The sequence below is a fragment of the Lepidochelys kempii genome, chromosome 10 (assembly GCF_965140265.1).
Source record: "Lepidochelys kempii isolate rLepKem1 chromosome 10, rLepKem1.hap2, whole genome shotgun sequence".
In the NCBI taxonomy this organism is placed as follows: domain Eukaryota; kingdom Metazoa; phylum Chordata; order Testudines; family Cheloniidae; genus Lepidochelys; species Lepidochelys kempii.
This window is the reverse complement of record NC_133265.1, coordinates 13418043-13443181: the sequence shown is the minus strand read 5'-3', so window position 1 is coordinate 13443181 and position 25139 is coordinate 13418043. Positions and strand designations below refer to the sequence as shown.

Below are 25139 nucleotides of genomic sequence, written 5' to 3'. Positions count from 1 at the left end.
CCTCCCCAAACAGCCCAGCATGGCCCCGTTCATGCACCACCCACCTGTGCTCTGGGGCTAGGGTTGGGGGCACTGGTACTGTGCTACCCGCCTGGTGCTCCAGGGCTGGGGTTGCAGGGTGCTGCAGCCACGCCACCCACTCAGTGCTCGGGCTAGGGGCGCTGGGGCTGCCTGCCCGGGGCTCCGTGGCTGGGGGTGCTCGGGTGGCCCGGGGCTGGGGAAGGGAGGCCAGCGGCTGTGGTGGGGGTGCTCTGGGATCCGGGGATGGGGGGCCTGGAAAAGGAGGGGCAGGGGAGGGGCCTCGGCAGAAGGGAAGGGGCCGGGGACTAGCTTCCCACAAGGGCCAGTTCACCCACCAGTAAGCTTGGCCGCTATCTATGGAATTATAAAAACAACACTATTTCTGTGTAGCATCTGTCCTCCAAAGATTTCAAATTGTGTTACAAATATCAATTCATCCTCAAGACCTCCCCAGTAGACAGGTGGCTGTTATATGCCTTTCACAGACGGGGAAGTTGAGACTGACAGAATTATATCCAACTCACACAAGAAAGCACAGGCAGAGTCAGGAATAGCGCTGAGGGCTCCTACCCCCACTGTCCCATGCTGTCATATATCTGAGTTACTAGATCTGCACTCAAAAATCCAGCATTCCCTCACTGCTGGAAGGACGGATGTGTTTGCCTTGCTGTGCTAGCTTGCAAGATGGTTGAGACAACGGTGTCAGGCCTATAGACAAGGCAAGCACTTGGTTTTAGGGGGCCCTGTGCAAACTGGACACACAACACTCTTCTTCCCACTTGTGACTGGGCTTCCTGTTTCCACATGCCCACTGCTAAGTGAACTCAAGGCTGTTGAGGTGTACAGAGGGGAGCTTGTACTCCAGGAAGGTAATAAGTGAAGCAGGAAATGGGGCTAGTCAGTGCATAACTAGCTTGTAGTACTAGTGTCAAACTGCAGATAGATAAGGAAGGAACTGAGGGGGACGGGGGAGTTGAAGGCCGATGTGATGTGGGCTGGTCTATTGGAACGTCTAATGCTGGCACTATCAGCTGTTTGGTGGTTGGGCTCTGTGCTCCTGGCAGCCGCCACAGCTTATAAGTTTCCAAATAAAACGTTCAAGACCATTTACGATTATTTTTCTTTCAAACTATGTTTTGAATGTTATTTTGAATGGCCCATTGAACAGCATGAGCGCCCCTGGCACCTTCTCTTTGAGCCTTAATTAACACCCGCCGTCAGCTAGGACTCAAACGAGCACTGAAAAGCTGATTCACCACCCTTAATTTATCTCACTGCAGCTAGAGCGGGGCCCAACCCAGACTGTTGGATTCCTCAAAGAAGTTCTATTCTATCTCTTAGGTAGCTACTACAGCACACACAGGGCCAAACTACTTTCTATTATGGAAATTAGTAGATGCAGTAGATTCCAGCCTTTAAACTTTAAAAAAGCAACGACTTCTTGCTAATAGGCTAGAATTGATGCCACTTAATGTAGACTCTTCTCCATAAATAGGGCTCAGGGGGTGAGTTAATATTGGAAGGGTTTGATGGGGATAGTTTTGATTTGAGAACTGGTTGCCAAAGTTTAACTAAAAGAATGTTGAAGCTCAAGGGCCAGAAGTTGCATACCAGTTCTCCAGTTTCCTTGTAATGCTTTCCAGAACAAAACCATCATTTTCTTTAGCGTAATCTCTCTCTGATGCTCATGGCTCCATGGGTTAGCTCAGCCTTGATGAGTGATAGCACATCATTCTTTATGTAAACATTAAGTGCCCTCTAGTAAGGAGGATGTTATTGTCTCCATTTTATAAATGGGAATTTTCAGAAAGAAAGGTGAAGTGACTAGTCCAAGACCACATGAGTCAGGATTAGAACTCAGGATAACTTCCAAGAGACACTCTACAGAATTAGGTTGCATTGTAAAATGCAATGATGTCCCAATGTCCCCAGGGGATAATAATATAAGGTAAGCTGTCAGGAATAGGTACATTTTGCCAAATGGGAAGAAAATAGAACATGACCTGGAGTCTCTGAACTATTCCATGTGTCAATGTCCCTGAAACTGGCCAGATTACATGATGATGAGAACTTCACAGAAGGGAGCAATGTTTTCCCTTTTTATCTCAGAAAGATTAATTTTTAATCAATGACTTCAAGTTAAACTATTAAATTTAGCAGTCCAAATAAACAGTGTGTACAATTACCAAATCCAAAGCAAGCAAACAGGGTGCTTATCTGACTTTCCATAGAATCCGAACAATTTCCAAAATTTCTCCCCTCTTCAATGTGCTTTCAGGTCCTGCCAGAGCCTTCAAGAAACAAGCACTAAATCAAACAATGTTTGCTTCATGAAGTGTTAGCTTGCAAAAACTGAAATTGTCATAAAATGCATGGGCTTGGTCTGGTAAAAAAATGTGCATTAATAATGTTTGCTCATTTGGTAATACTATTGAAAGCCTCACAAAATTCAGAAACATTTCAGAATTTTTCCATGGAATTTTGCAAGTTGCATCACCATTAGCATTTTCACATTTTTTCTAAATTGGTCAAAATAGAAAAGGTGGAAGTTTTGCCTGTGAAGAATAGCCTTTTGCTATCATATCAATGGTGAACATTTTGACACAAATAAAGCAACTTTTTTAAAATGTGCTGAAATGTGGGACATTTTCACCAGGAATTAGAATCTCTTTTCACTGCTCTAGAGCCCTTAAGTCAGGAGATGATGGAAACAAAGCTAGAAACAATCATTGTACCGTACACAGTATAGTTTTAAGCTTATGATAAGGTAAATCTAGCTGTCAGAATAAAGTCTTACAAGTCATCATTAAAGCATTTGCACTTTTTATAATGCAGAGCCATTTTATAATCACCATAAAATATTCTAAGCAGAAGTTACTGGGCCATTTTCACACTTCTTGAGTGATGGCCACTCACAACCAGAGCGGGACAAAACTATACAACTTAGCCTGAATATTACCCCAAATCCATGAGCCACCAGGTGTCACTCCCACATCACTACTGAATTATTCAGCAGTGGATACAAGATGTGCGTCTTATTGCAAGCACCACTTAATTCCAAAATTGAAGAAATCCTGAGCACTTAGACTGTGTGTAGCTACATACAACGATTCAACAGACACTCTCTTTTCTCCTCATCCTGTTTACCCAGGCCTCTTCTGAACGGGGTGATTTTGGGAGGGGAGTTCCGAAAGAGTTGAATCCTGGGATGAAAAGCTATTTTAGGGCATGTGTCCACAACTTCCATTTGGCCTGATTCTGTTCCCACTGATGACAGTAGAAATTTTGCCATTAGTTTAAATGTGAATGAGAGTAATTCTATGGACTTCAACAGGAGGATAACCACTCAGCATTTTGCAGAAGGCAGGCAGTATTACAAATATTGGCTTCAATAACATTAATTTACTTTTCCAAATCTAGGATTCAGAAAGTGCCTGCTGGAAAAATGAAATGGACTGACCCCTCTGTTCATGTGCATAATCACACCTGCTAATATTTTTGGTACGCACAATGCACAGGTTAGCTGATATGGTGGAACTCTGCCTAGGATATTCAGTGACTATGGATAAACTTGGTGTTCTTTATTCATGTGCAGATTTGGCCCATAATTTGTGGCATCGTTCTTTCTTAGCCACACAAGAGAAGGTGGTTACGTATCATAACCTCCCATAAAAGGGGCTTGCTTTCTAACGGTTGTCCATATAAGTGATAGGAGCATTAACTGTGGATTTTCCGTAGAGTGAGATGTAGCTGAATTTCAAAATCCAGTTTCCCTTTTGACGTTTACTCTGGTTGTTGTGACTCTTCATGTTCCACATGTGGGTTTGCTATTATTCGATACTGAGTCCATGTACAGCCTGTAAAAATATATGAACAACATAGAGCTGGGACAAACCAAAAGGAACGGACCGTGGCATTGCTGGCTACTCTAGTTTAAAAGAGGAATGAGCCACGTGGCTAAAGTGTCCCTTGGTACAAATGGATTCACCACTGCATTCTGGCAATGTATCAAATGCTTTAATTTATGTTTGATTGACCATCCCCCAGGGCTGTGAATTACACAGATTTCATGATTTGGTTAAAATGCCAACATATTTTCAACTCCCAGCTTCAAGTCTGTGGTACATTGGAAGAAAGGATACTTTCTAGAATACAATGTCTTATAAACATTGGTTTGATGACTATCATACCAGAATCGCCTTTGGTACTTTAAACATAGTAATCACAAAGTATTTTGAATAGTAGGCTACAGCTACTGAATAATCTTTAATCTCAGAATAGAAACAAACCACCTCCTCTCTTCTGTCCTGGTCTTTTGGGCATTCCGAGGCTATGGTGGTTCTTTCTGGTTTCCTTTTCTGTATTTAGCAGGCATGTCCTCTCTGGATACCAAGTCTCTGATCTGAGTCCCAATCCACCAGTTTATTATGCAAGGAAAAGAGTCAAAAGGACAAAATATTAATGGGAAAGTTTCAAGGAGGATAGGCTTAATCTGTTTGCATTTACATTTTTAATAAGGTAGCATGATCTAGAAGGCAGAGGTGGGAAGCAGAAGCCAGGAGACCCGAGTTCTATTTGCAGGTCCACCATTGATTGCTGTGTGACCTTGGGAAATCTTAACTTCTTTTCCTCTGTTTCCCTATCTGTAATATAGAGATATTAAGACGCACTTCACCATGTAAGGCGTGGTGTACTCCTTAAAGGAACGGTGACAAATACAGTAGAACCTCAAAGATATGAACACCAGAACAGAACACTATGTGAAACTGGAAGTGACCAATCAGGCAGAAGCAGAAACACCAAAAAAAAAAAAAAAGCAATACTGTGCTGTGCCTGTCCTCACCCCACCCCTGGGGCAGCCACTTACAGCTACAGTAAGAGGTGAAGATGCTGGGGCTGCCAGCCCAAGGCAACTGGAGCCAGCAGAGCAGGAGCAGCGCTGGGGGCTGTGCTGATTTCACACATACCCCCCCCCCCCCGGGTGGAGGACATGCTGTTTTCACACACATACCCAGGCCTCTCTCTCTCACAACCCGCACCAGCCCTCTCAGGGGGACAAGCTTGAAAGAAACTGCCTGCTGGAGCTGAGGAGGGAGCTCAGCTGCTGCTGAAGCCTGGCCTGGAGTATCAGCTGCTAGATCTGGAGCCCAAACTGTGCTTTGTTCACAGTTACGGACAACCTCCATTCCCGAGGTGCCCGTAAAGCTGAGGTTCTACTGTACTAAGTACTAATAATTATTCTACATAGGGCAGCAAGGAGATCACAGGTATTGATACTTAGCTTAGATATTCTGTCCTCCTTACTTGTCTGCCACTTGTGCTGATGTTAATGGAAGTTACATATTAATGGGAGAATAGCCCCATTAGAGGACCATTCTAATTGCATCTAAGCACCACTGAAACAAAAACAGGAAGACTTAACCAGCCCAAACAGAGAGCAAACCAGAAGTAAAGGCTATATTATAGGTCAAAACTCATAGTCCTCAGGCCAGACACCCGAGCAGGCCTCAATTTCCAATTAGAGCAAAGAAGAGAATGAAAAGGGATAGCAAATACCAAAAGGGAGGATTCCTAGGGGATGGCTCCAAAAAAAGAATAAATATGCTACATCAATTTGCCTCTCCTTATTTATCTGACAAGGGGTTCATTCTGTAAAAAAGCATGCTGGTCCCAACATAGCAAAGCACTTAAACACGTGCTTAACCTCAAACACATGCACGGTCCCATTGAAGTCAGTGGGATGACACGTGTTTAAGTGCTTTGCTGTTTGAGGCCAGATGACTGGGCACACCGTGGAATCGAGCTCCATAGTCCTCTTATCACATCACCCCTTGTTCTTCATATGCCAGAGATGCTGGTCTCAGTGCGGCATTTGTTCTCTCCTCCCACCAAATGACCTTTGCACTCTGTTCCACACTGCCCTCCCCCACCACCCCATGCATAGATCTCCCTGCCGGAGCTCTTCGGCAAAGCCATTCCCCTCTGCTCCTTCAAACCCTACAACGCACTTGCCTATCAGTCTTCTGCTTATTCATTCAAGCCATTTATTTAATTGATTAACATTATTTTAAAAGTCCATGCTGCTTAATGCCATGCGCTAGCCTTGCTGAGTAGCCATATAACTTATTAACATTGCCACATTCTATCGTTTTATTGTATCCTATCAAGAATTAGCATGTAAACTCCATGGGGCAGGTATCTTTTTCTATATTCATTTTGAGAAGTACATAAAGACCAAGAGCAGACACCACCAGCCAATCAAATTTGTTGTCCAGGGCAAAAGGCATGGATGATTGAGGTGAGGGTCATGTCAGAGAAATGGAAGGATTTTCTGGATAAGCCAGTTGGGACATCTGTTTCCTCACAGACAATTTTTAATTTCCAAATATTAAAATATTATCCTAAAAATGTTACAACACATTCTAATTTGAGAAACAGCAGGACGCAGTGCAACTTAATGCTTCATCATTTCGGTATCTTGGGAGCAAACTTTCACAAGGACAACAAATATTTTCCTGTAGTTGACCAAACTGGAAAGATTTTTCAATCCCTCTGGAAAAAATCTGAGCATCAGCAGCTTAGAATCGTAGAATATCAGGGTTGGAAGGGACCTCAGGAGGTCATCTAGTCCAACCCCCTGCTCAAAGCAGGACCGATCCCCAATTAAATCATCCCAGCCAGGGCTTTGTCAAGCCTGACCTTAAAAACTTCTAAGGAAGGAGATTCCACCACCTCCCTAGCTAACGCATTCCAGTGTTTCACCACCTTCCTAGTGAAAAAGTTTTTCCTAATATCCAACCTAAATCTCCCCCACTGCAACTTGAGACCATTACTCCTTGTTCTGTCATCTGCTACCACTGAGAACAGTCTAGAGCCATCCTCTTTGGAATCCCCTTTCAGGTAGTTGAAAGCAGCTATCAAATCCCCCCTCAGTCTTCTCTTCCATAGACTAAACATCCTCAGTTCCCTCAGCCTCTCCTCATAACTCATGTATTCCAGACCCCTAATCATTTTTGTTGCCCTCTGCTGGACGCTTTCCAATTTTTCCACATCCTTCTTGTAGTGTGGGGCCCAAAACTGGACACAGTACTCCAGATGAGGCCTTACCAGTGTCGAATAGAGGGGAATGATCCCGTCCCTCGATCTGCTGGCAATGCCCCTACTTATACATCCCAAAATGCCATTGGCCTTCTTGGCAACAAGGGCACGCTGTTGACTCATATCCAGCTTCTCGTCCACTGTAACCCCTAGGTCCTTTTCCACAGAACTGCTGCCTAGCCATTCGGTCCCCAGTCTGTAGCGGTGCATTGGATTCTTCCATCCTAAGTGCAGGACTCTGCACTTGTCCTTGTTGAACCTCATCAGATTTCTTTTGGCCCAATCCTCCAATTTGTCTAGGTCCCTCTGTATCCTATCCCTACCCTCCAGCGTATCTACCTCTCCTCCCAGTTTAGTGTCATCTGCAAATTTGCTGAGGGTGCAATCCACACCATCCTCCAGATCATTTATGAAGATATTGAACAAAACTGGCCCCAGGACCGACCCTTGGGGCACTCCACTTGATACCGGCTGCCAACTAGTCATGAAGCCATTGACACCCTATATCAAGGAACACCGGCTATAATTGCTATTTTCAACCAGCATCGAGGCAGTTCAACACTGCAGTGAAGTCTGCACCCTATTAAAAGGTATGAACGAAAGCACGGAACCAGATTTTGTTCCCGATTTCCTACATTGGATCACCTGACACCATGAACTAATGTTGGATTCTACAGAACCTCCTCTAACACTTTCCTGCAGAGAGAAATTCAAAACACAGTGGCTCTCAGCCCTATAGCTGGTCAAAAGTTTAATTTGACTGTTAGGCAATTCTATGAGGAGAACGAGATCCACTGCCAATGCAATGATGCAACCAAGGTTGATTGATACAATCTATTGAGTCAAATAAAGTTCTATTAAAAAGAAAACATCAGCACGAACAGATGAGCAATATTCCAGTGAAGTATTGTTTTTCATGGGCTTTTGTCATGTTATCTTCATTCTTCTGTTTAAATGGCAGTTCTCTTATAGAACCTTCTTTTCCACTAAAAGAAAAGGAGTACTTGTGGCACCTTAGAGACTAACCAATTTATTTGAGCATAAGCTTTCGTGAGCTACGACTAACACGGCTGTTACTCTGAAACCTTCTTCTCCACTGCGATTAGTAAAGAGAACCCAGTGATTCCTGCTGCTCTGTTATCTGGGTAATCCAATAAAATTCACTCTTTTCTAATGAAACAATGTTTCAGAGTGGTAGCCGTGTTAGTCTGTATCACCAAAAACAATGAGGAGTCCTTGTGGAGCCTTACAGACTAATGAATTTATTTGGGCATGGGCTAAACCCACTTCATCAGATGCATGGAGTGAAAAATACAGTAAGCAGTACATATATACAGCACATGGAAATATGGGAGTTGCCTTACCAAGTGAGGGGTCAGTGCTAACAAGGCCAATTCAATTAAGGTGGAAGTGGTCTATTCTCAATAGTTGACAAGAGGGGGTGAATATCAAGAGAGTGAAAATTACTTTTTTAGTGCTAATGATGCCAGTACAATCAAGGTGGATGTTGGCCATTTCCAACAGTTGACAAGAAGGTGAGTATCAGCAGAGGCAAAATTACTTTTTGTAGTGACCCGTCCACTCCCTGTCTTTATTCAGGCCTAATTTGATGGTCCAGTTTGCAAATTAACTCCGGTTCTGCAGTTTCCGTTGAACTGGAATTAATTTGCCAACTGGATTTCTTCAACAAAAAAACTTCAAAAACAGACTTCAAGGACTTCATTAGCAGTTTTGGTTTTTGCTTTGTTCAAAGACAGCTGAAATACTATTAAAAATTATTTAGAAAATGAAGAGAGAGCCCTGTGGCGATATTTTATATACATAAGAAAGCCATTCAACATTTTCTATGTTTCAGCCAATCTCTGTAAACTATTGTCAAAATGACCATAGTTTCATAGCCTGTTCTCTGCTATATCCTGTTTTAAAAAATAATAAAGTAATATGATGTAATAAAGTGCAGAGTATTATTTCATTACAAATTGCTGTATAGATGGTCACTTTTTGTCTCAGTTTTTATTTAAATGTCACAAAAGTTTGAAATCCAAACAGCTATCCAGGCTATTTTGAGACTGAGGCCAGCTCCTGCATTTAACTGTAAGATTTTATCTAACTTTGAGGAATGGTTTTCGTCCTGGTTTTCTGTATTAATTCACTTGGCTAAACTTTTCCACATATTAATTAGGCTTAACTATAATTTGCTCAGGAACTTCTCCTCCAGGAAGGAAAGCAAGAAGACAGGGTAATTCACAGTGTAACATTTGTAATGCAATCATCTGTTTATTGAAGGTTTGTCATCGTTTCAGTACAAAAAGCACATTGTGGGGAAAAAATAACCAACCCTTCAAATTAAAACATGTCGGAGTTTTTCTTCATTTAGACCCAAAAAACCACAAAGTTCCTATTTGTAACAGGCACTGAAAGCTACAAAGAGGAGTTTATTAGGGGCAGCTAAAATTTGGTTGCATTTATGCAATAGGTTTCACCATTAGACAACTGACCACAAGCTGAGTTCTATGATCCAAGTCAAAGGCGTTCACTCAGGCAAAGCTCCTATAGACATCCAGGGAGTTTTGCTTGAGTGAGGACTGCAGATTCGGAGTTGATAGCATCCAGGTGCTTTGTGATTAAAACCAGATGATGGTGACTTGGGGAGCGGTCTCAAAGCAAAACTTAAAAATTTCCCCTCTCCACACTTTTTAATTGCTTATCTTTTTACCCATCAAGAGTAAGACAAATCTGAAAGCAGACAGATTTCACCCCAGTGTAATCTCCCCTTTTTCCAGTACCAGAGTTATCCCCTTTGCTCCAGCACCAGCTCTCTTTCTCCACCCACAAGTCATCCATTATCTCCTTGTGCTGGCTCTTCACATGAGCATTGGGGAGGCAGCTTCTCTGACCTGTGCTGGCAGCTTCACTTCTGGTAGTGGTGCACAGTCCACAGGCACAATGGGGTCTGTGAGGTGCAGGAATTACGCTCCCTCAGATCAGAGTGAAACTGGAGTTTCACTCCAGTTTGAACCAACATAAATCCAGAGCAAAGCGGCTGACTTCAATTAAGTTACTCCAGGTTCTACTCCAAAGAAGAAGGATGGTCCAATGGTTAGGACTCTAGCCTCGGACACTGGGAGAAGGGACCTGAACCCCACTCTACCATCACAGATTTTGGAGAAGTCACTTAGCTTTTCTGTTCCTCAGATAATAGCACTTCCCTATCTCACAGGTGTATAGCCAGGGTAAATATATTCAATATTGCACAGAGCTCAGATACTGTGGGGATGAGATCCATATATGACTCTTAGACAGATTCTGCTTCCAGTTGTAGGAGAGTATCTGGATGATGGATCAGATTTACTCACAGATGACAGTTGGTATTTGCAAAACACTTTGAACAGGTAAGTACATTCCAAGTGCTAAATACTATTATTATAGTTTGGTTAATGTTATAATAAAAAGTAAATACCTCTGCATTCTTTTCCTTTGGATTGAGATGTCCTGAAGGAGACGAGTCGGCTTTGTGATGCTAGTGAGCATACTTAGACATGAATTAAAGTTTTTTACACGTATTCCACCTGTTTCGCAATACATTGTATACAAGACCATATAAAAAGGAACAGTGCTGTTTTGCAGTTGTTTAGACCCTAAGAGGGAACTGCAGACAGAGTTCAAAGAAGTTACAAGTTTATTCCCCTCTGCATATCACAGAGTACAATTCAACAAGGACAAAAATGCTCCTCTTGTAACATGGAGACTATTTTTTTTTTATATTTAGAAGTTATGGCAGCCAAGAGTCATGACAGGAGGCATGTTGCCTTAACCATAAGCACGCAGCTTCAGGAGGTTACACTCCTTACTGTCATCCCTGCCCTCAGGCATGTTTCATGCCCCACAGGTGGTTTCTTGGCTCCGGGCAATCATGTCTATGTGCTGGCATGTAACTGTGCCCACTCACAGGTTGAGTGGGCCATTTTTAACAGGGCATAGGCAACAAATAAATAGGTGGGCAACTTCTAGCTTTTTGCAGGACCCACCTCTTCTGTAGGGCATCCTTCCTTTGTGAGAGACAAAGAAGAGGTTGTTTGTATTTATTCATGCACCTGGAGAACACCCCCATTAGAAGGTTTCATTTTGACTATGGGCACACAGCGTGACAGTCAGCTTCATCCTAGCCACTTTCAGCCTGTGGACAGAAATAGTTTGGAACAACTGGTTGTGACAAGCAGCAGCCCAAGCCCGTAAATGGGGCATTATATTCAAGCAAGAGATATGGCTGGTTCTGCTTAAGAGTGCAGAGGGGTGGCTGTGGTCTTGTGGTGACTCAGAGAATTCCCCGTAGATGGATGCGCTGGTTCACTCAGCCATTCAATGAGCAGTACTGTATCACTGTACCGTATCGTTGCAATTTCATGGAGCTTAGGGAGGTACAGCTAATTCAAAGGATGCTACCAAAGCATCCTTTATAGCTCCACTAGAATAGTGCAGACAAACATCCAGTTTCAAAGTCATGCTTTGGTTCCACGCCAGCTCAACTGCAGATGTTTATTTCAACAGTGCCACAGATACACATGGACACTAACAGTCAAACCACAACCAGGTTCCCGCCTTCAGAAGCTTACAATTTTATTTAGACATAGCACAGCCAAGGATGACACACACAGGGTTGAAAGGATTGGTGTATGTGAAAGATGAGCATTACAACAGTAAAAGATCATGTGATGTTTTAGTTACACATACATCTTATTAGCTCATTTAAAAAAAACCCCGTGTAATTATGGGGGAGATCCCCCCAGCTTAGGTTGCTTCACATTTTCCATTATAAAAGATTGTTTATTTGAGATGTGCTAACGCCACTATTGTTTGCAGTGGGCCTTTGAAATTCAGCAGGAAGAAATTATTTGGCTAGGGAAGTTCCTTTTCTTTGTTCCTTTAAATTCCTTTCAGATTGAGCTGTTATAAACAATTAAATCACTATTTCCCTTCTCTTGCTTGCATGCTTCAGATGAAAGATGGCAGCATGCCAAAATAACGGAAAATGAATATTCTAAAGAGCTGGGGCCATGCTCCCACCAAAGCAGGAGCAGGGGCAGCACACACTGCATTGAGAACAGTGCAGAGTTCCCAGAGCAGCTGTAGCAGCAGGGAGAAATTCTCTCCTGATTAAATCTCTGGACCTGTCACATGGCCCCGCTGCCCCATCCACCTTCCTCTGGGACACTGCCTGGGGCAAGTGCCCCCACTTCTTGTGAGTTAGAGGGGAGAGCGAGCGAGAGAGAGCACGGTCAGGCTATTCTTGACCATCTCTAGGCACAGCACATGGGACCAGTGGCCCATTTCCACTCTGGGATAACAGCCTTCTTCTGCTACCAGTCACTATGGTTAGGCTCAAGGTGTAGACATCTGTGCTACAATGCAGGGTTTAAATCCTTATGTTTGTACCTAATTTTTTAAAGGTCATTTAACCCCTGCCCTCCTCCAAACTAGGAAATCACAAAAAACTATATTACAAGAATGTCATTGTGGTTGAAAGTGAAGCAATTGAAAGTTAGGATATGCCATATTTATTGTTGCCCATGCAACCTTAATTTTACCTCCTTGTGTGTGAACATTATAAAAGTCTTTAATTACATGCATACTATTTTTTTTTAAAACAGAAGATCCCTGCCTAATTAGCTCCTCAGACTGGCTGCACAAGGGGGCAGAATTAAAGTTACATGACAAGTCACATTTCCTAACTTTTGAGTGGTTTGTATTACAACCTCAATATCTTTCTTCTCATGAGGTTTTTTTGCATGTAACTATGAATAGTTTGAAATAGCAAATGCTGGTGAGTGAGCAGGAATGGCTGAGTGGAGCTCAGTACTGGAAGGCTAACTGGAAGCAAAGAGTGTTGGGAAGGGACTGAAGGAGGAAAGGGAAGATACAAGGCACAGAAAATCAGGGAGGAAGCTCCCAGCAGAGGATGCAGAATGAAAAAACCTTTTGTGTAAGATGGAGGCCACAGGAGTTACAAGGCAAAGATCCAAAGCATAAAAAGACGAGTAGAACTCCAAATTTTTGCTGAGTGTACAAAAAACAATAGTAACGGGCAACTGCATCACTGTTCTCTTTCCATCCTCGGGTTCCTCCAATTGTAATAAAAAATAATATAAAGTGAACAGTGTACACGTTATATTCTGTGTTGTAATTGAAATCAATATATTTGAAAATGTAGAAAAACATCCAAAATATGTAATAAATTTCAATTGGTATTCTATTGTTTAACAGTGCGATTTAAATTTCAATTAATTTTTTTTAGTTAATCGCGTAAGTTATTGAGTTATTGATTAAATTTGTTTTCCTGCTAGGTAACGTGTATGCAATAAAATTGTACTGTACTGAACAAGGTCCTGGAGGTGGGGTTAGAATTCCTAGAAGTCGGGTTCAATATGAAGACAAACTGAAACAATGGTTTCTCTTAGCTTGTTGAAGCTTGAAGAAGCAGCTTGTGCTAGAATGAAAGTTTGACTAGAAATGGTGTTGAATGGAGATTGAATGGTGGTTGAAGCATGAAGGGACATATGAATCTTTAGCGCATCTGACATGTAAATATCTTGCAATGTCAGCTACAACAATGCCATGCAAACGCCTGTTCTCACTTTCAGGTGACATTGTGAACAAGAAGTGGGCAGCATTATCTCCTGCAAATATAAACAAACTTGTTTTTCTGAGCGATTGGCTGAACAAGAAATAGGACTGAGCGGACTTGTAGGCTCTGAAGTTTTACATTGTTTTATTTCTGAATTTTGTGGAGTTTTTTTGTACATAATTCAACATTTGTAAGTTCAACTTTCATGACAAAGAGATTGCACTATATTACTTGTATTAGGTGAATTGAAAAATACTATTTCTTTTGTTTTTTACAGTGCAAATATTTGTAATAAAAATAAATATAAAGTGAGCACTGTACACTTTGTATTCTGTGTTATAACTGAAATAAATATATTTGAAAATGTAGAAAACACCCAAAAATATTTAAATAAATGGCATTCTATTATTGTTTAACTGCGCGATTAATTGCAATTAATTTTTTAATCGCTTGACAGCCCTAAATATAATCTAATTTCTGAATAGATAAAATTTTACCATATAAGTGAAGAATTTAATTATAAATCACTGCTACAACCAACTTGCTTTACAAAGGAAAAGCACATTGTGTCCCAGAATGACCAGAATCACAATAAACAATTAAGAACCTTATTTGCTGGGATATAAATAACTTCTCCATAACTGTAATAACAGGACGGAAGGCATAAATGAAACCATTCATGGCTAAAACAGATTAAACCACAGGAAAGTTTTATGCTGAAAAAACCCAATTTAGTTTAATTAACACTGGTTCAGTATTTGGATTATACATTAATAACAAAATCCGGACCTTTGGAAAGCTTTTTTAAAAAATTAAACATTTAATCAAATGACATCTCTGACCTTATCCTGTGCTCAGTGAAATCAATTGCAAAGTTCCCATTGATTTCAATGGTGCCAAATCAACCCCTTGCCCCAGTCTTCAGCATAATGATGTAGATTTAATTTTTGGAAACAGGAAAAGAGATCGATTTCTTGAAGGTGGAAAATACAGAGCTTCACCAATTAAAACTGTCAGATATCTGTTTTACTCAGTGGAAAAAATAGTATGTGATCATGCAATTAACGACTGTGTTGTCATGTTTATGCACCCGGAGAGTGAATTAAGGTTGCACAGGCAACCTTAATACTGGCATTTCCTAACTTTTGAAGCTTCTCTCTGAAACCTTTATGTTCCTTTCCCATAGTTATTTGTGTGTAATTTATTTATAGACTGAATATACTATCTGATGGTTTATTCTGTACATTTAATACTGTAGGTTAAGCTGCACTCATATCTTTCATGCTGTTCTCCAAAAATGCGTAAGTTTGACACTGGATGGGTCTTTTCTAATGGCTGTTGCTCTGCTCTGTTCCACGTTTGTTAGAGACGTGATATAGCCTCATACAAGAAAAGAAATCTCCATCTCCACCAGATCCCATTCCTTCCCTTTCCCCTCTTTTACACTGGTATCTTCTAAGCCACTCCCCAATACTAGCAATTATTTGGTAGAAGGAACCTAAAACTTCATGTATTGTATTGCTACTGTATATTTGTTAACTTAACTTAGTGGGTGGGAGGAAGAATAATAATTTCTAAGTAACTGAGAAGGTGTGAAATCAAACTAGGTCCACCCTTCTTTACAATTAACCTAAGACCAATAAAATAGAGCCATCCTGCACTGGGTAAAAAATGAACTACACATTCAATATCTACAATTTCTGCTTCCTAAATGAGGATGGAGAATCCATTTCTTCAGTAATTTTAGAATTCTGGTAACAAATTAAAAGTGAGGGCAGACACGAGATAACCAAGAAGATGCACAACACACAGTGGAGATCATCCAAATTAAAGAGAACTCTTCTACACTGTCAAATTTTTAGTAATTAGTATCGTCATTAGAGGCACATCTCCAGCTTTAAGCAATTTTGAGTAATTAATGTTTTTATATTTTGCATGAAAAGTCCTGACTTCAGCATTTTCCTAGCGTATGAATTCTCCTAGTCAGAGCAACACAATGCAGATTAACTCAGTTGAAAGGCAATTAGAGTAAGCAGAAGAAAATGTAATTTGTCATTCGGTACAAACTATTACTTCTAGTCTTGGATTTGATTTTTGTTAACAATACAATTGGCTGATTAAAAGAGAGGCAAACACGTGATTTTGTCAATTCATATTAACACATTTGCTGAGTATCTAAGCCACAAGTGCTATAAAATATTGAAAATTTTAAAATGACCATATAGACAAAAAAGCTAAACAAATGACAAACCCAAATTCCTTGCATAGGCTAGGCTGCTTACAGGATTTTAATGAAAGTATAGACTTTAGAACTTAAAATGTCAAAGAGGAGGCCTTGTTATCTGTATTAAACAAACAAACAAACATTTAAAATAGTGAACTGTGTAAGAAACTGGAGTATGGCTTAGTGGTTAGTGCACGGGGTGGCAAGTCAGAAGTCCTGGGTTCTATTACCTGAACAACCACGTGGGACCTTGGTCAAGCTCTCTGGCTCACATCCTCAAAGGTATTAAGGATACACCTAACTTCCTGTGCCTGAGACTTCTCATCTGTAAAATGGGGCTAACAACATATAACTACCTTCCTACAAGTGTTCTGAAGGTGACTTTTTCGTAAATCGGTGTGAGATTCTCCAGTGAAAGGGTCTGTAGAAGTGCAAAGTATTATTAAGAGAATCAAAGACCACAATTTGTCCCTTCCTGTTTTAATTACAGTGTTAGACATAAGATGGAACTTAGAACATTGAGGAATTTAGAGCCCTGGTAGCTTTAAGTTAACAAATACACAGTAGCAATACAATACATGACGTTTTAGGTTCCTTTTACCAAATAATTACTAGTATTGGGGAGTGGCTTAGAAGATGCCAGTGTAAAAGAGAGGAAAGGGAAAGAATGGGATCTGGTGGAGATGGATATTTCTATTCTTATATGAGGCTATAACACTTCTCTAACAAACATCACCATTGCCTTTGAGACAAACCCAGAAAACACTTTCCCCCACTCTCCCAAGCCTTCAGAATTAGCCACACTGATTAATCAAACAAACAAACATGGCCGATACAGAAGACCCCTCATCTCCGGTTCTTTCTCATCCTTCTCTGCTGAACTACATGGTACCTTGATGTTGGCTGCTTGAATAGGCAAGTCTTTAGAATTCAGTCAACCCCATCATAAAAGGGGCATATTTTCTGCCCTGAGCAACCCTACCATTATTGACCTAGCCCTTATTATACAGGACTGTTAGTTCCTTGAGTTTCTTGTGTCACCACTTGCGGTTCTGAAACCCATCTCATCCAGTTGCTTTTCATCTCAGTTATTTATTGTGAACGACTCAATTCAGTTGGCTCTGGATCTCCTCATCTTCCAGACAGCCAACAGTGCTCATACATCAGCCTCAGGCCAGCTGGTAGCACATGGGTATGATGGCGTTCTCTGAGTCACATCAATGATAGATTAAGTAGAACAACAAGTTGATTGACAACTATGCTCCAAAATGCATGCAGGACGAATAGTATAATTAAATGGCTTCCACCCAGCTTTACCCTCCTGAAGAAAGTAGATGAGACAGGCCACCTAAACACTGATTGGTGACTTGGGATATGGTATAGCAGGACTATGTGTACCCAGTGGTGAGCTGGAACCGGTTCGCACCGGTTGTTAAATTTAGAAGCCCTTTTAGAACCGGTTGTTCCGCGAGGGACAACCAGTTCTAAAAGGGCTTCTAAATTTAACTGGCCAAAAGTGGCGCCTTAGGAGCCGACTCCACGGGTGCTCCAACCCTGGAGCACCCAAGGGGAAAATTTGGTGGGTGCAGAGCACCCACCGGCAGCTCCCCACCCCACCCCTGGCCCCAGCTCACTTCACTTCCGTTCCGCCTCCTCCCCTGAACGCGCCACCCCGCGCTGCTTCTCCATCCCCACCCCAGGCTTCCTGCGAATGAGCTGTTCGGCGGGAAGCCAGGGAGGGCTGAGAAGCAGGCCACGGCTTCCCGCTCAGGCCCAGGGAGGCAGAGTGGAGGTGACCTGGAGCGGGGGCGCGAGGAGGGCCGCCTGTGCTGCAGCAGATAACCGGGGGGGGGAGGGGGAGCGTGAAGGGAACTGCTCCCCGCCCCAGCTCACCTCCGCCACCCTTGGCCTGAATGGGAAGCCGCGGCCTGCTTCTCAGTCCTCCCCGGCTTTCCACCGAACAGCTGATTCGCAGGAAGCGGGTGGAGGGGGGGTGCGCAGAGAAGCAGAGCGGGGCGGTGCATTCAGGGGAGGTGGCGGAGTGGAGGTGAGCTGGGGCCGGGCGCGGCACGGGGCAGGGAGCTGCCGGTGGGTGCTCTGCACCCACCAAATTTTCCCTGTGGGTGCTGCAGCCCTGGAGCACCCAGGGAGTCAGCGCCTAAGGTGCCACTTTTGATGTGATCAGTGGGGGAGCGGCCGCTCCCCCTGCTCTCCCCCAGCTACACTCTCCCACCCCTAGGAACCAGAGGGACCTGCCGGATGCTTCCTGGGAGCTGCCCAGGTAAGCATCGCCGGGTCTCCCCACCTCGCCCCCCGGCAGGTGCCTCTGGCTCTTAGGGGTGGGGTGGGCACCCACTATGGTGGCCCACGAGACCCTCCTGCCTGGTTCTGGGGGCAGTCAGGGGACAGGGGAGGGGGTTGGATGGGGCAGGAGTCCCGGGGGGTGGGGGTGGGCAACAACCCCCTCGTGGGGTGAGGAGGGAACCTGTTGTTAAGATTTTGGCAGTTCATTACTGTGTGTACCTGTCTCCATGCCTTTCTTTCATGCATGTGACCTCTATGCTTTCATCTACTGAATTTGCCATGCAGCCACTCATCTACGTACAGGCCCTGTTCAAGATTCCTTCAAATTACATCAATCTAAAGGTGAAAGAAACAGGTGGAAATGCGGGACCTCCCATCCTTATGGGGGCAGGAGGAAATCTTATGATTCTATTAGGGTCAGGTGAATTAAGTGGAACAAGGGAGAACGAACCTATGTTCTAAATTCAGATACATTCAAGGTAGTTTGCCAACACACTCTACTCATGCAAATGGAACTGCTCCTTTTCACATTAGCACAGAAAACACAGGTTATTTAATATTCTGAATGCTACTCTAAATATAAGAGGTGTGATATTACTGCCTTCACATAATCTTGGATTATAAACTACACTGAGACCAGCAGACAGCAGAGTGCACATCTGAAGAAGCAAAACCAGTATTTACGAGATGAGGATATCTTCTTGAGCTTCCCATTTTAACTTCCAACTGAACTTCATCTTGGGGGAAAGCATGGAGCTCTTCAGGTTTTGTTTGTCTGATTTTAATTTTAATCCGCCGCTGCCTATGCTTGTAGTAAAAAAAAAAATAGAAAAAGGATACAAATGAGAAGTGAGTGGGGCAAATGCAAAAAAGGAGGAAATGAAAGAAAACAATAGAGATGAAGATACGGCAAGAAGGGGAAAAATGAGAGAGAATGAGAAGGGAGCCAGGTAGCACAACTGGCAAGTAAGAAAATGTCCATAAGCAACATGTGTGTCCTCACTGTTTCTGCTCCGGGGATTAACAGGCACTTTGTTGTTTTGTTCTCTCTTTATTATACCTTGGCTCACCCATTATGTTAAATTCCATTATAGTTACCACATTAGAATAGCACATGTTAGATCACTCAAAATTTCTGGCTCCCAATATAATTGTCTTAAAGAAGTCACTATGTATAAGCTGCTTTTATAACTGGTTGTATATTTCAAGAGTTACAGCAAGTCATGTATGTGTAGGTTGTCAAAATCCAGCCAAATGCTGTAATTACAAAACCTTTTGAGAATCAGGTCATGAGTGTTGGTGGGGAACAAGTGCTCAGTTAGTATTGTTATTAAAGTGAGATCTCAAACTTTTGAGTAATTAATGCCCCCCCCCTTTTTTTTTTACACAAAAGTCTGGTCTTCAGCATTCTCCTGGGATACAAACGTTCCCTCATTGAAGCAACTGAATACAGATTAATTCAACTGTGAAACAATTACAAGAGAAAGATGAAGATGTAATTTGTCAGGCTGAACACAAAATGTTATAACACAGCACTTCCTGTTCTGGACAGCATCTTATTAAAAAAAGAAAAGGAGGACTTGTGGCACCTTAGAGACTAACCAATTTATTAGAGCATAAGCTTTCGTGAGCTACAGCTCACTTCCTCAGATGCATATCGTGGAAACTGCAGCAGGCTTTATATATACACAGAGAATATGAAACAATACCTATTCCCACCCCACTGTCCTGCTGGTAATAGCTTATCTAAAGTGATTTCCAGCACAAATCCAGGTTTTCTCACCCTCCACCCCCCCACACAAATTTACTCTCCTGCTGGTGATAGCAGGAGAGTGAATTTGTGTGGGGGGGTGGAGGGTGAGAAAACCTGGATTTGTGCTGGAAATCACTTTAGATAAGCTATTACCAGCAGGACAGTGGGGTGGGAATAGGTATTGTTTCATATTCTCTGTGTATATATAAAGCCTGCTGCAGTTTCCACGATATGCATCTGAGGAAGTGAGCTGTAGCTCACGAAAGCTTATGCTCTAATAAATTGGTTAGTCTCTAAGGTGCCACAAGTCCTCCTTTTCTTTTTGCGAATACAGACTAACACGGCTGTTACTCTGAAACCCATCTTATTAAAGGTATAATTGGCTGATTTCACAATGGACATCTGATTTGGACCATTCACATCTGTACATTTTCTGAATACCTAGCTATACCATAAAGCACCCAAAAAACTTTAAATATCAAGAGGAAAACTAACAAAGCTGACAATCTCCAGCTCTTTGCTTAAATTGCTAATAAGCAAATGTGTTATAAACCCATGTTCGACAGATTGAAAATGATCTTTCCCAAATCCAAATGACATGCCGCTAGAGCTGAAAGTGACAGATTACAGCTGGCTGATAAAACACTGTGCTTTACATTCACTTTTAAAACTACCCTGTGTGAAAGAACCTCCAGGCTTTCTGTTGGTTGTTTTGCTTTTATTAAGAGACACAAAGCTCCTCTCATCAGTTAATAGTAATTACATGTTGATATGTGAAGAACTAAAGTGAGATGGATGATTCCATTCATTTCCAAGAGATGCAAAAATTACTTGATGGAGCCAAAATAGAATGTTTAATAATGGGCAAACACTGGTTTGTTTTGATTACAGTCTCCTTAATAAACTGTTTAATGATTGATTTAAAAATATTGTACAATGAGCAATGGAAAGATGAAATCTTATCATAATTACAATTCTTAATGAAAAAACATGTATTTACATATTTTTTTTAGAAGTTATTTGTTGCATTTCACCTGCTCTCCATACAATGATAGAAACAGACGAATCTAGCAATCTAATGACAAAGTTTACACACTTTCATGATAATAGCTGTAAAACTTTTCGTATGCGCTCACACTTCTCCAACTGACCTGGATCTTCTGTATCCAAACTGTCATACTCTTTCATAAGAGCTTCAGCTTTCTGCATGGTTACATCTCGCGCACTGCCTTTAAGCCCCTCCAGATAGTCCAATAAAATAGAGAAATATTCATCTGGAACCTTTAAGAAGAGAGATGGTTGACACAATGAAAGTCGTGTGATGGCACCAGGCTGAATATATACCAGGCTGAGTCAGACAACTACCAGGACTACATGGTTACTAGATGCAAGCAACTCTCAACTCAAATGGGGATATTTATTGGCAGTGTGCTAATCACTGTGGGAGACAATCATTACATGTTTGCTCTGTGCTCAGCTTTTAGGATAAAACTCTTAAGCAAAATGCAATCACAACAGAAGCTGAAATGCCTATTAGTACATCCCTCCACTTACTGACCAACATCTCAACCCTATACGAGCTGTTGAAGAAGAAAACAGTGGACCAAATACTACCCTTGGATATATGTGTGCAAGTTCTACTGAATTTAATGAGAGTTGCACGCACATATCTGAGGAAAGGATTTGGCCAAACAGCTCAGAATACGTCTAATAATAGCAACTTTCCTCCATCAATACCCAAAATTATCTGAGCTGCTGGGAAGAGATACCACCCACTGTCAAACAATAGATTGTAACTTTGACAGAACCATCATAAGAGGGGCTAGCATTTAGTCTGAAAAACAACAGATAAATTCAGACATATGGAAACCATTTTTAGATCACAGTGAATCAGATTCTGATAGAATCATTTAACTAAAACATGCCTAATGTGAAACAGCGTCATAGTCTCCAAGCGCCCCATCTGTTTTTTCTCCTCTCTCTTCCCTTCTCATTACTTAGTTAGTAATAGGTTACATTTTAGCTTCATCAGGTGGGATATGACACTGTTATAACCAATAAGTTGTATTTACATTACTGATAATCCAATAAAGACATTTTAGACATTGGTTTACTACACATTTTTAACCATAAAGTAATGTATTTTCAAGGAGATCACATAAACTGATTTTCTACGAAGCATTTCTTAAATTTATGTACAATTTCTATGACAGCAATTCCTGTTATGAATAAAATATTTCCCTGTGATTCAGAAGAAGCTAAAATGACCCATTCTGTACACATTTACGCACATATTTAATTTTACACATGACTTCAACAGGACTACTCAATATAAAGTGTAAAGGGAAGCACATGCACAGGCGTTTGAAGGATCAGGGCCTTACTTGACAGAGGACTGTATGCTTTTATTCTACCTGAGAAATACAATTTTCCAGAAGAAAGAATTTTAACAGATAATGAACTTATCCAGTTATTTCTGCACTGTCACTGAGCCCGGTAACTTCACTGTCTGAAAGTTCTATCACTCACAGTGCTCTGAGGAAATGACACTCCAACAATGTCATAGTAAATGAAGGATAATACAGAGCACCAAACCAAAAGCAAGATCTCTATTTATACTTATAAGTTATCCAGTAGGGAAGCCAACTATCACTCTTCAGCTACAACACTCTTGTTAAAAACCTACCCACACGAAAAAGGACATTAGCCAGAGGGATAATGATTAAACTAACTATACACAAAGTGCTGTCAAAGGCATAGAGTAAATGTACTGAAAAAATAAAAGGATCTTCTTGTTTTCTAATCTGGTTCAGTTACAGTAAATTTGTAACAACAGCAGACAAAAATGATAAGACACAAATATGAGTTTTAGGTTGGTAATATTCCTTTAATCGAAATAATTCTCTCGATAGTGAATGTTTGAACTCAACAGGCTCTGTGTACTCTGTACTTTAGCCAAAACATCCATATATAATTTACCCTTCTTTTTACCAGACTTTATTTGTGTAGTTAGACCTCATCATGTATAATTATATCTATCATTATATAATTTAAGCAAAGTGCTTAAAGGGGCAATTAGTAGTCTATGCTAAACTTAGGAATTGTTTGTGTGGAGTAAATCATGTGGCTGCTTTGTTCTTAAGGCTATAAAGCATTTAGTTTTCAGCCTCAAAGAAAGGCGAACAAAAATCTTTGAAACATTTCTTTGTTCTAGCTATATAATTTATTCCAAGTAAAAACCATGTTAACCAGACAGTATTCTATGTATTTTTCCCTCCACTGAATATGCAATAGTGGTAGACAAACTTAATGGGTTTATGGTTTTGTTTATCATTTCCACTTGGCTTTTGTTTCATTTCCTCTCTTCCAAACAGCTTCCTTGCCCCTAGCCTTATCTGGAGAATGGTTGCCGCGTGTAGACTTGGTGTGTCTACAGTTAGTTCCACAGGGCTGCATAAGCACACCAACTGGGCATGGAAGCAAAAATAAATAAATAAATGAGGCAAATATCACATCTTCCCCCGAGTTAGACTGTCACCAAAACAATATTTAAGAGCTTCTTGTTGAAAAGTTATTTTTCTTCAACAAAACGATGCCATGGCTCCAAAGGACAGAGAGTTTGTTGTACACAATTCAAATAATTACTATTAATAAGTGAGAATAATTTTTGCAGAACCATTTCTTTTCATGGTGATCTCCTCGATGTAATCTGAATTAGGCCTGAGGCAATATTCCAAAGCTGGCTGTTGATGCCAGAGGAAGTAAATCAATTGAATATGTACAGTCCAACAATGCCATTTAGGTATGTAGGAGCCAAACATATTAAATGGAAATATTTACCTAGAAGTGAACCAAATATTATCAACTCTTGAGTGTTCAACAGTACTATATAACTGTGAAGATGTTCAGCATTTACACATGCCACATGCCCCCACAAAGATGTAACCCAGAAGGCTCACACCTTTGAGTGGAGTTCTGGAAAAGACCGGGTTTAAACTACACGAGAAGTCAGAACTGGTAACGGGAGAGGCAATTTGACTGCAGAGATCTCAGCTCTCAGGCTGGAGTGCTGGACAGAGGGTTTGAACTCCAAGAATGTGCTCAGCAGCTCCAATACTGGGGTTATGCCTGGTATCTGTTGAGACTCCAGAGTCTTAAAATACACAGGATCCAGCAGCTGTATCCCCTCACAGGAGTCCAGGGAGTTGCTAACAGGGTGCGCTCAACCAGACCTATGACACCAGTCACCCACCATCTGGATTTTACAGAGTCAGCCCTAATTGATTTTATAGAAAGAAGCAAGTACACCTTCCTCTCTGAATCCTACTTTGCCCTACAGCAGGACCTCCGTTATCAACTGGGCACCACCAGAAGCCAAAGACGGAACTTGGGAAGGAACAGAAAAAGTGCTTTCTTTTGTATTTTATTCATGACAGGAACTCTGTAGACTGTATTGGCTAAAGAAGAAGCAGACTGTAAGCTTAAAAATATATTCACCAAAGTGGTCCACCCTCACCAAGGGTCTGATGCAGGGAAGTACTTACGTATGTGCTTAACTTTATGTACTTGAGTAGTTCCTCGTTCAAACTCCTAGAAATCAGTGGAAGTGGCCTATTTAAAGACCATTTGCAATCTGACCTCACCAGTAATAGACAGTTCAAAATATGTTAGTATAAATAACTCATAATCATCTCAATGGATTACAGAAGATACCAAAATAGGAAACATTTCTATTTCAGTGTTGAGAAATACAGAATTAAGCTATGTATTGATACTCAAATCTATTGAAAACATGCTATTTGAAGATACTATTAACCAATTTATGTCAATGTGAAAAGAAAGAAACCCAAAGACAAACAGGTGTAAAAGCAAGGACATCATTTTGGCTCTGAAATAACTCCTAGACAGCTGTAGAGAACATATGTTGTGTTTGGTAGGATGTTAAGGACTGTTTTAAAGGAGAAACAAATCTAAAGTACGAAGCAAATTATTCCACATACCTGCAATTAAACTTTTATTTTGTCACTTTCCAAATACAGCTATGCCAGTAAATGTACTAATGCTTTGTGAACATTTTTGCCTAAATTAAAAGACTGATTTTTAAAAAAAAATCTTTC

General features: G+C 41.3%; 1 protein-coding gene across 7 annotated transcripts in view; it reads right to left on the bottom strand.

The window, feature by feature from the left end:
- CHLSN (cholesin) overlaps positions 1-25139 on the bottom strand; it is a 242284-nt gene that overhangs the window by 27487 nt on the left and 189658 nt on the right. For 5 of the 7 annotated variants that reach the window (XR_012161115.1, XR_012161114.1, XR_012161113.1 and 2 more), the window contains exon 5: positions 21174-21303. Coding sequence is in view for 3 of the 7 variants with exons in the window: in XM_073362055.1 (XP_073218156.1) it covers positions 21174-21303 (130 nt within the window). In the remaining 4 variants the exon portion in view is untranslated. Of the gene's footprint in view, positions 1-20719; positions 21304-25139 lie in introns of those variants that run through there. The other 2 variants (XM_073362054.1, XM_073362056.1) reach the window with 1 other exon arrangement.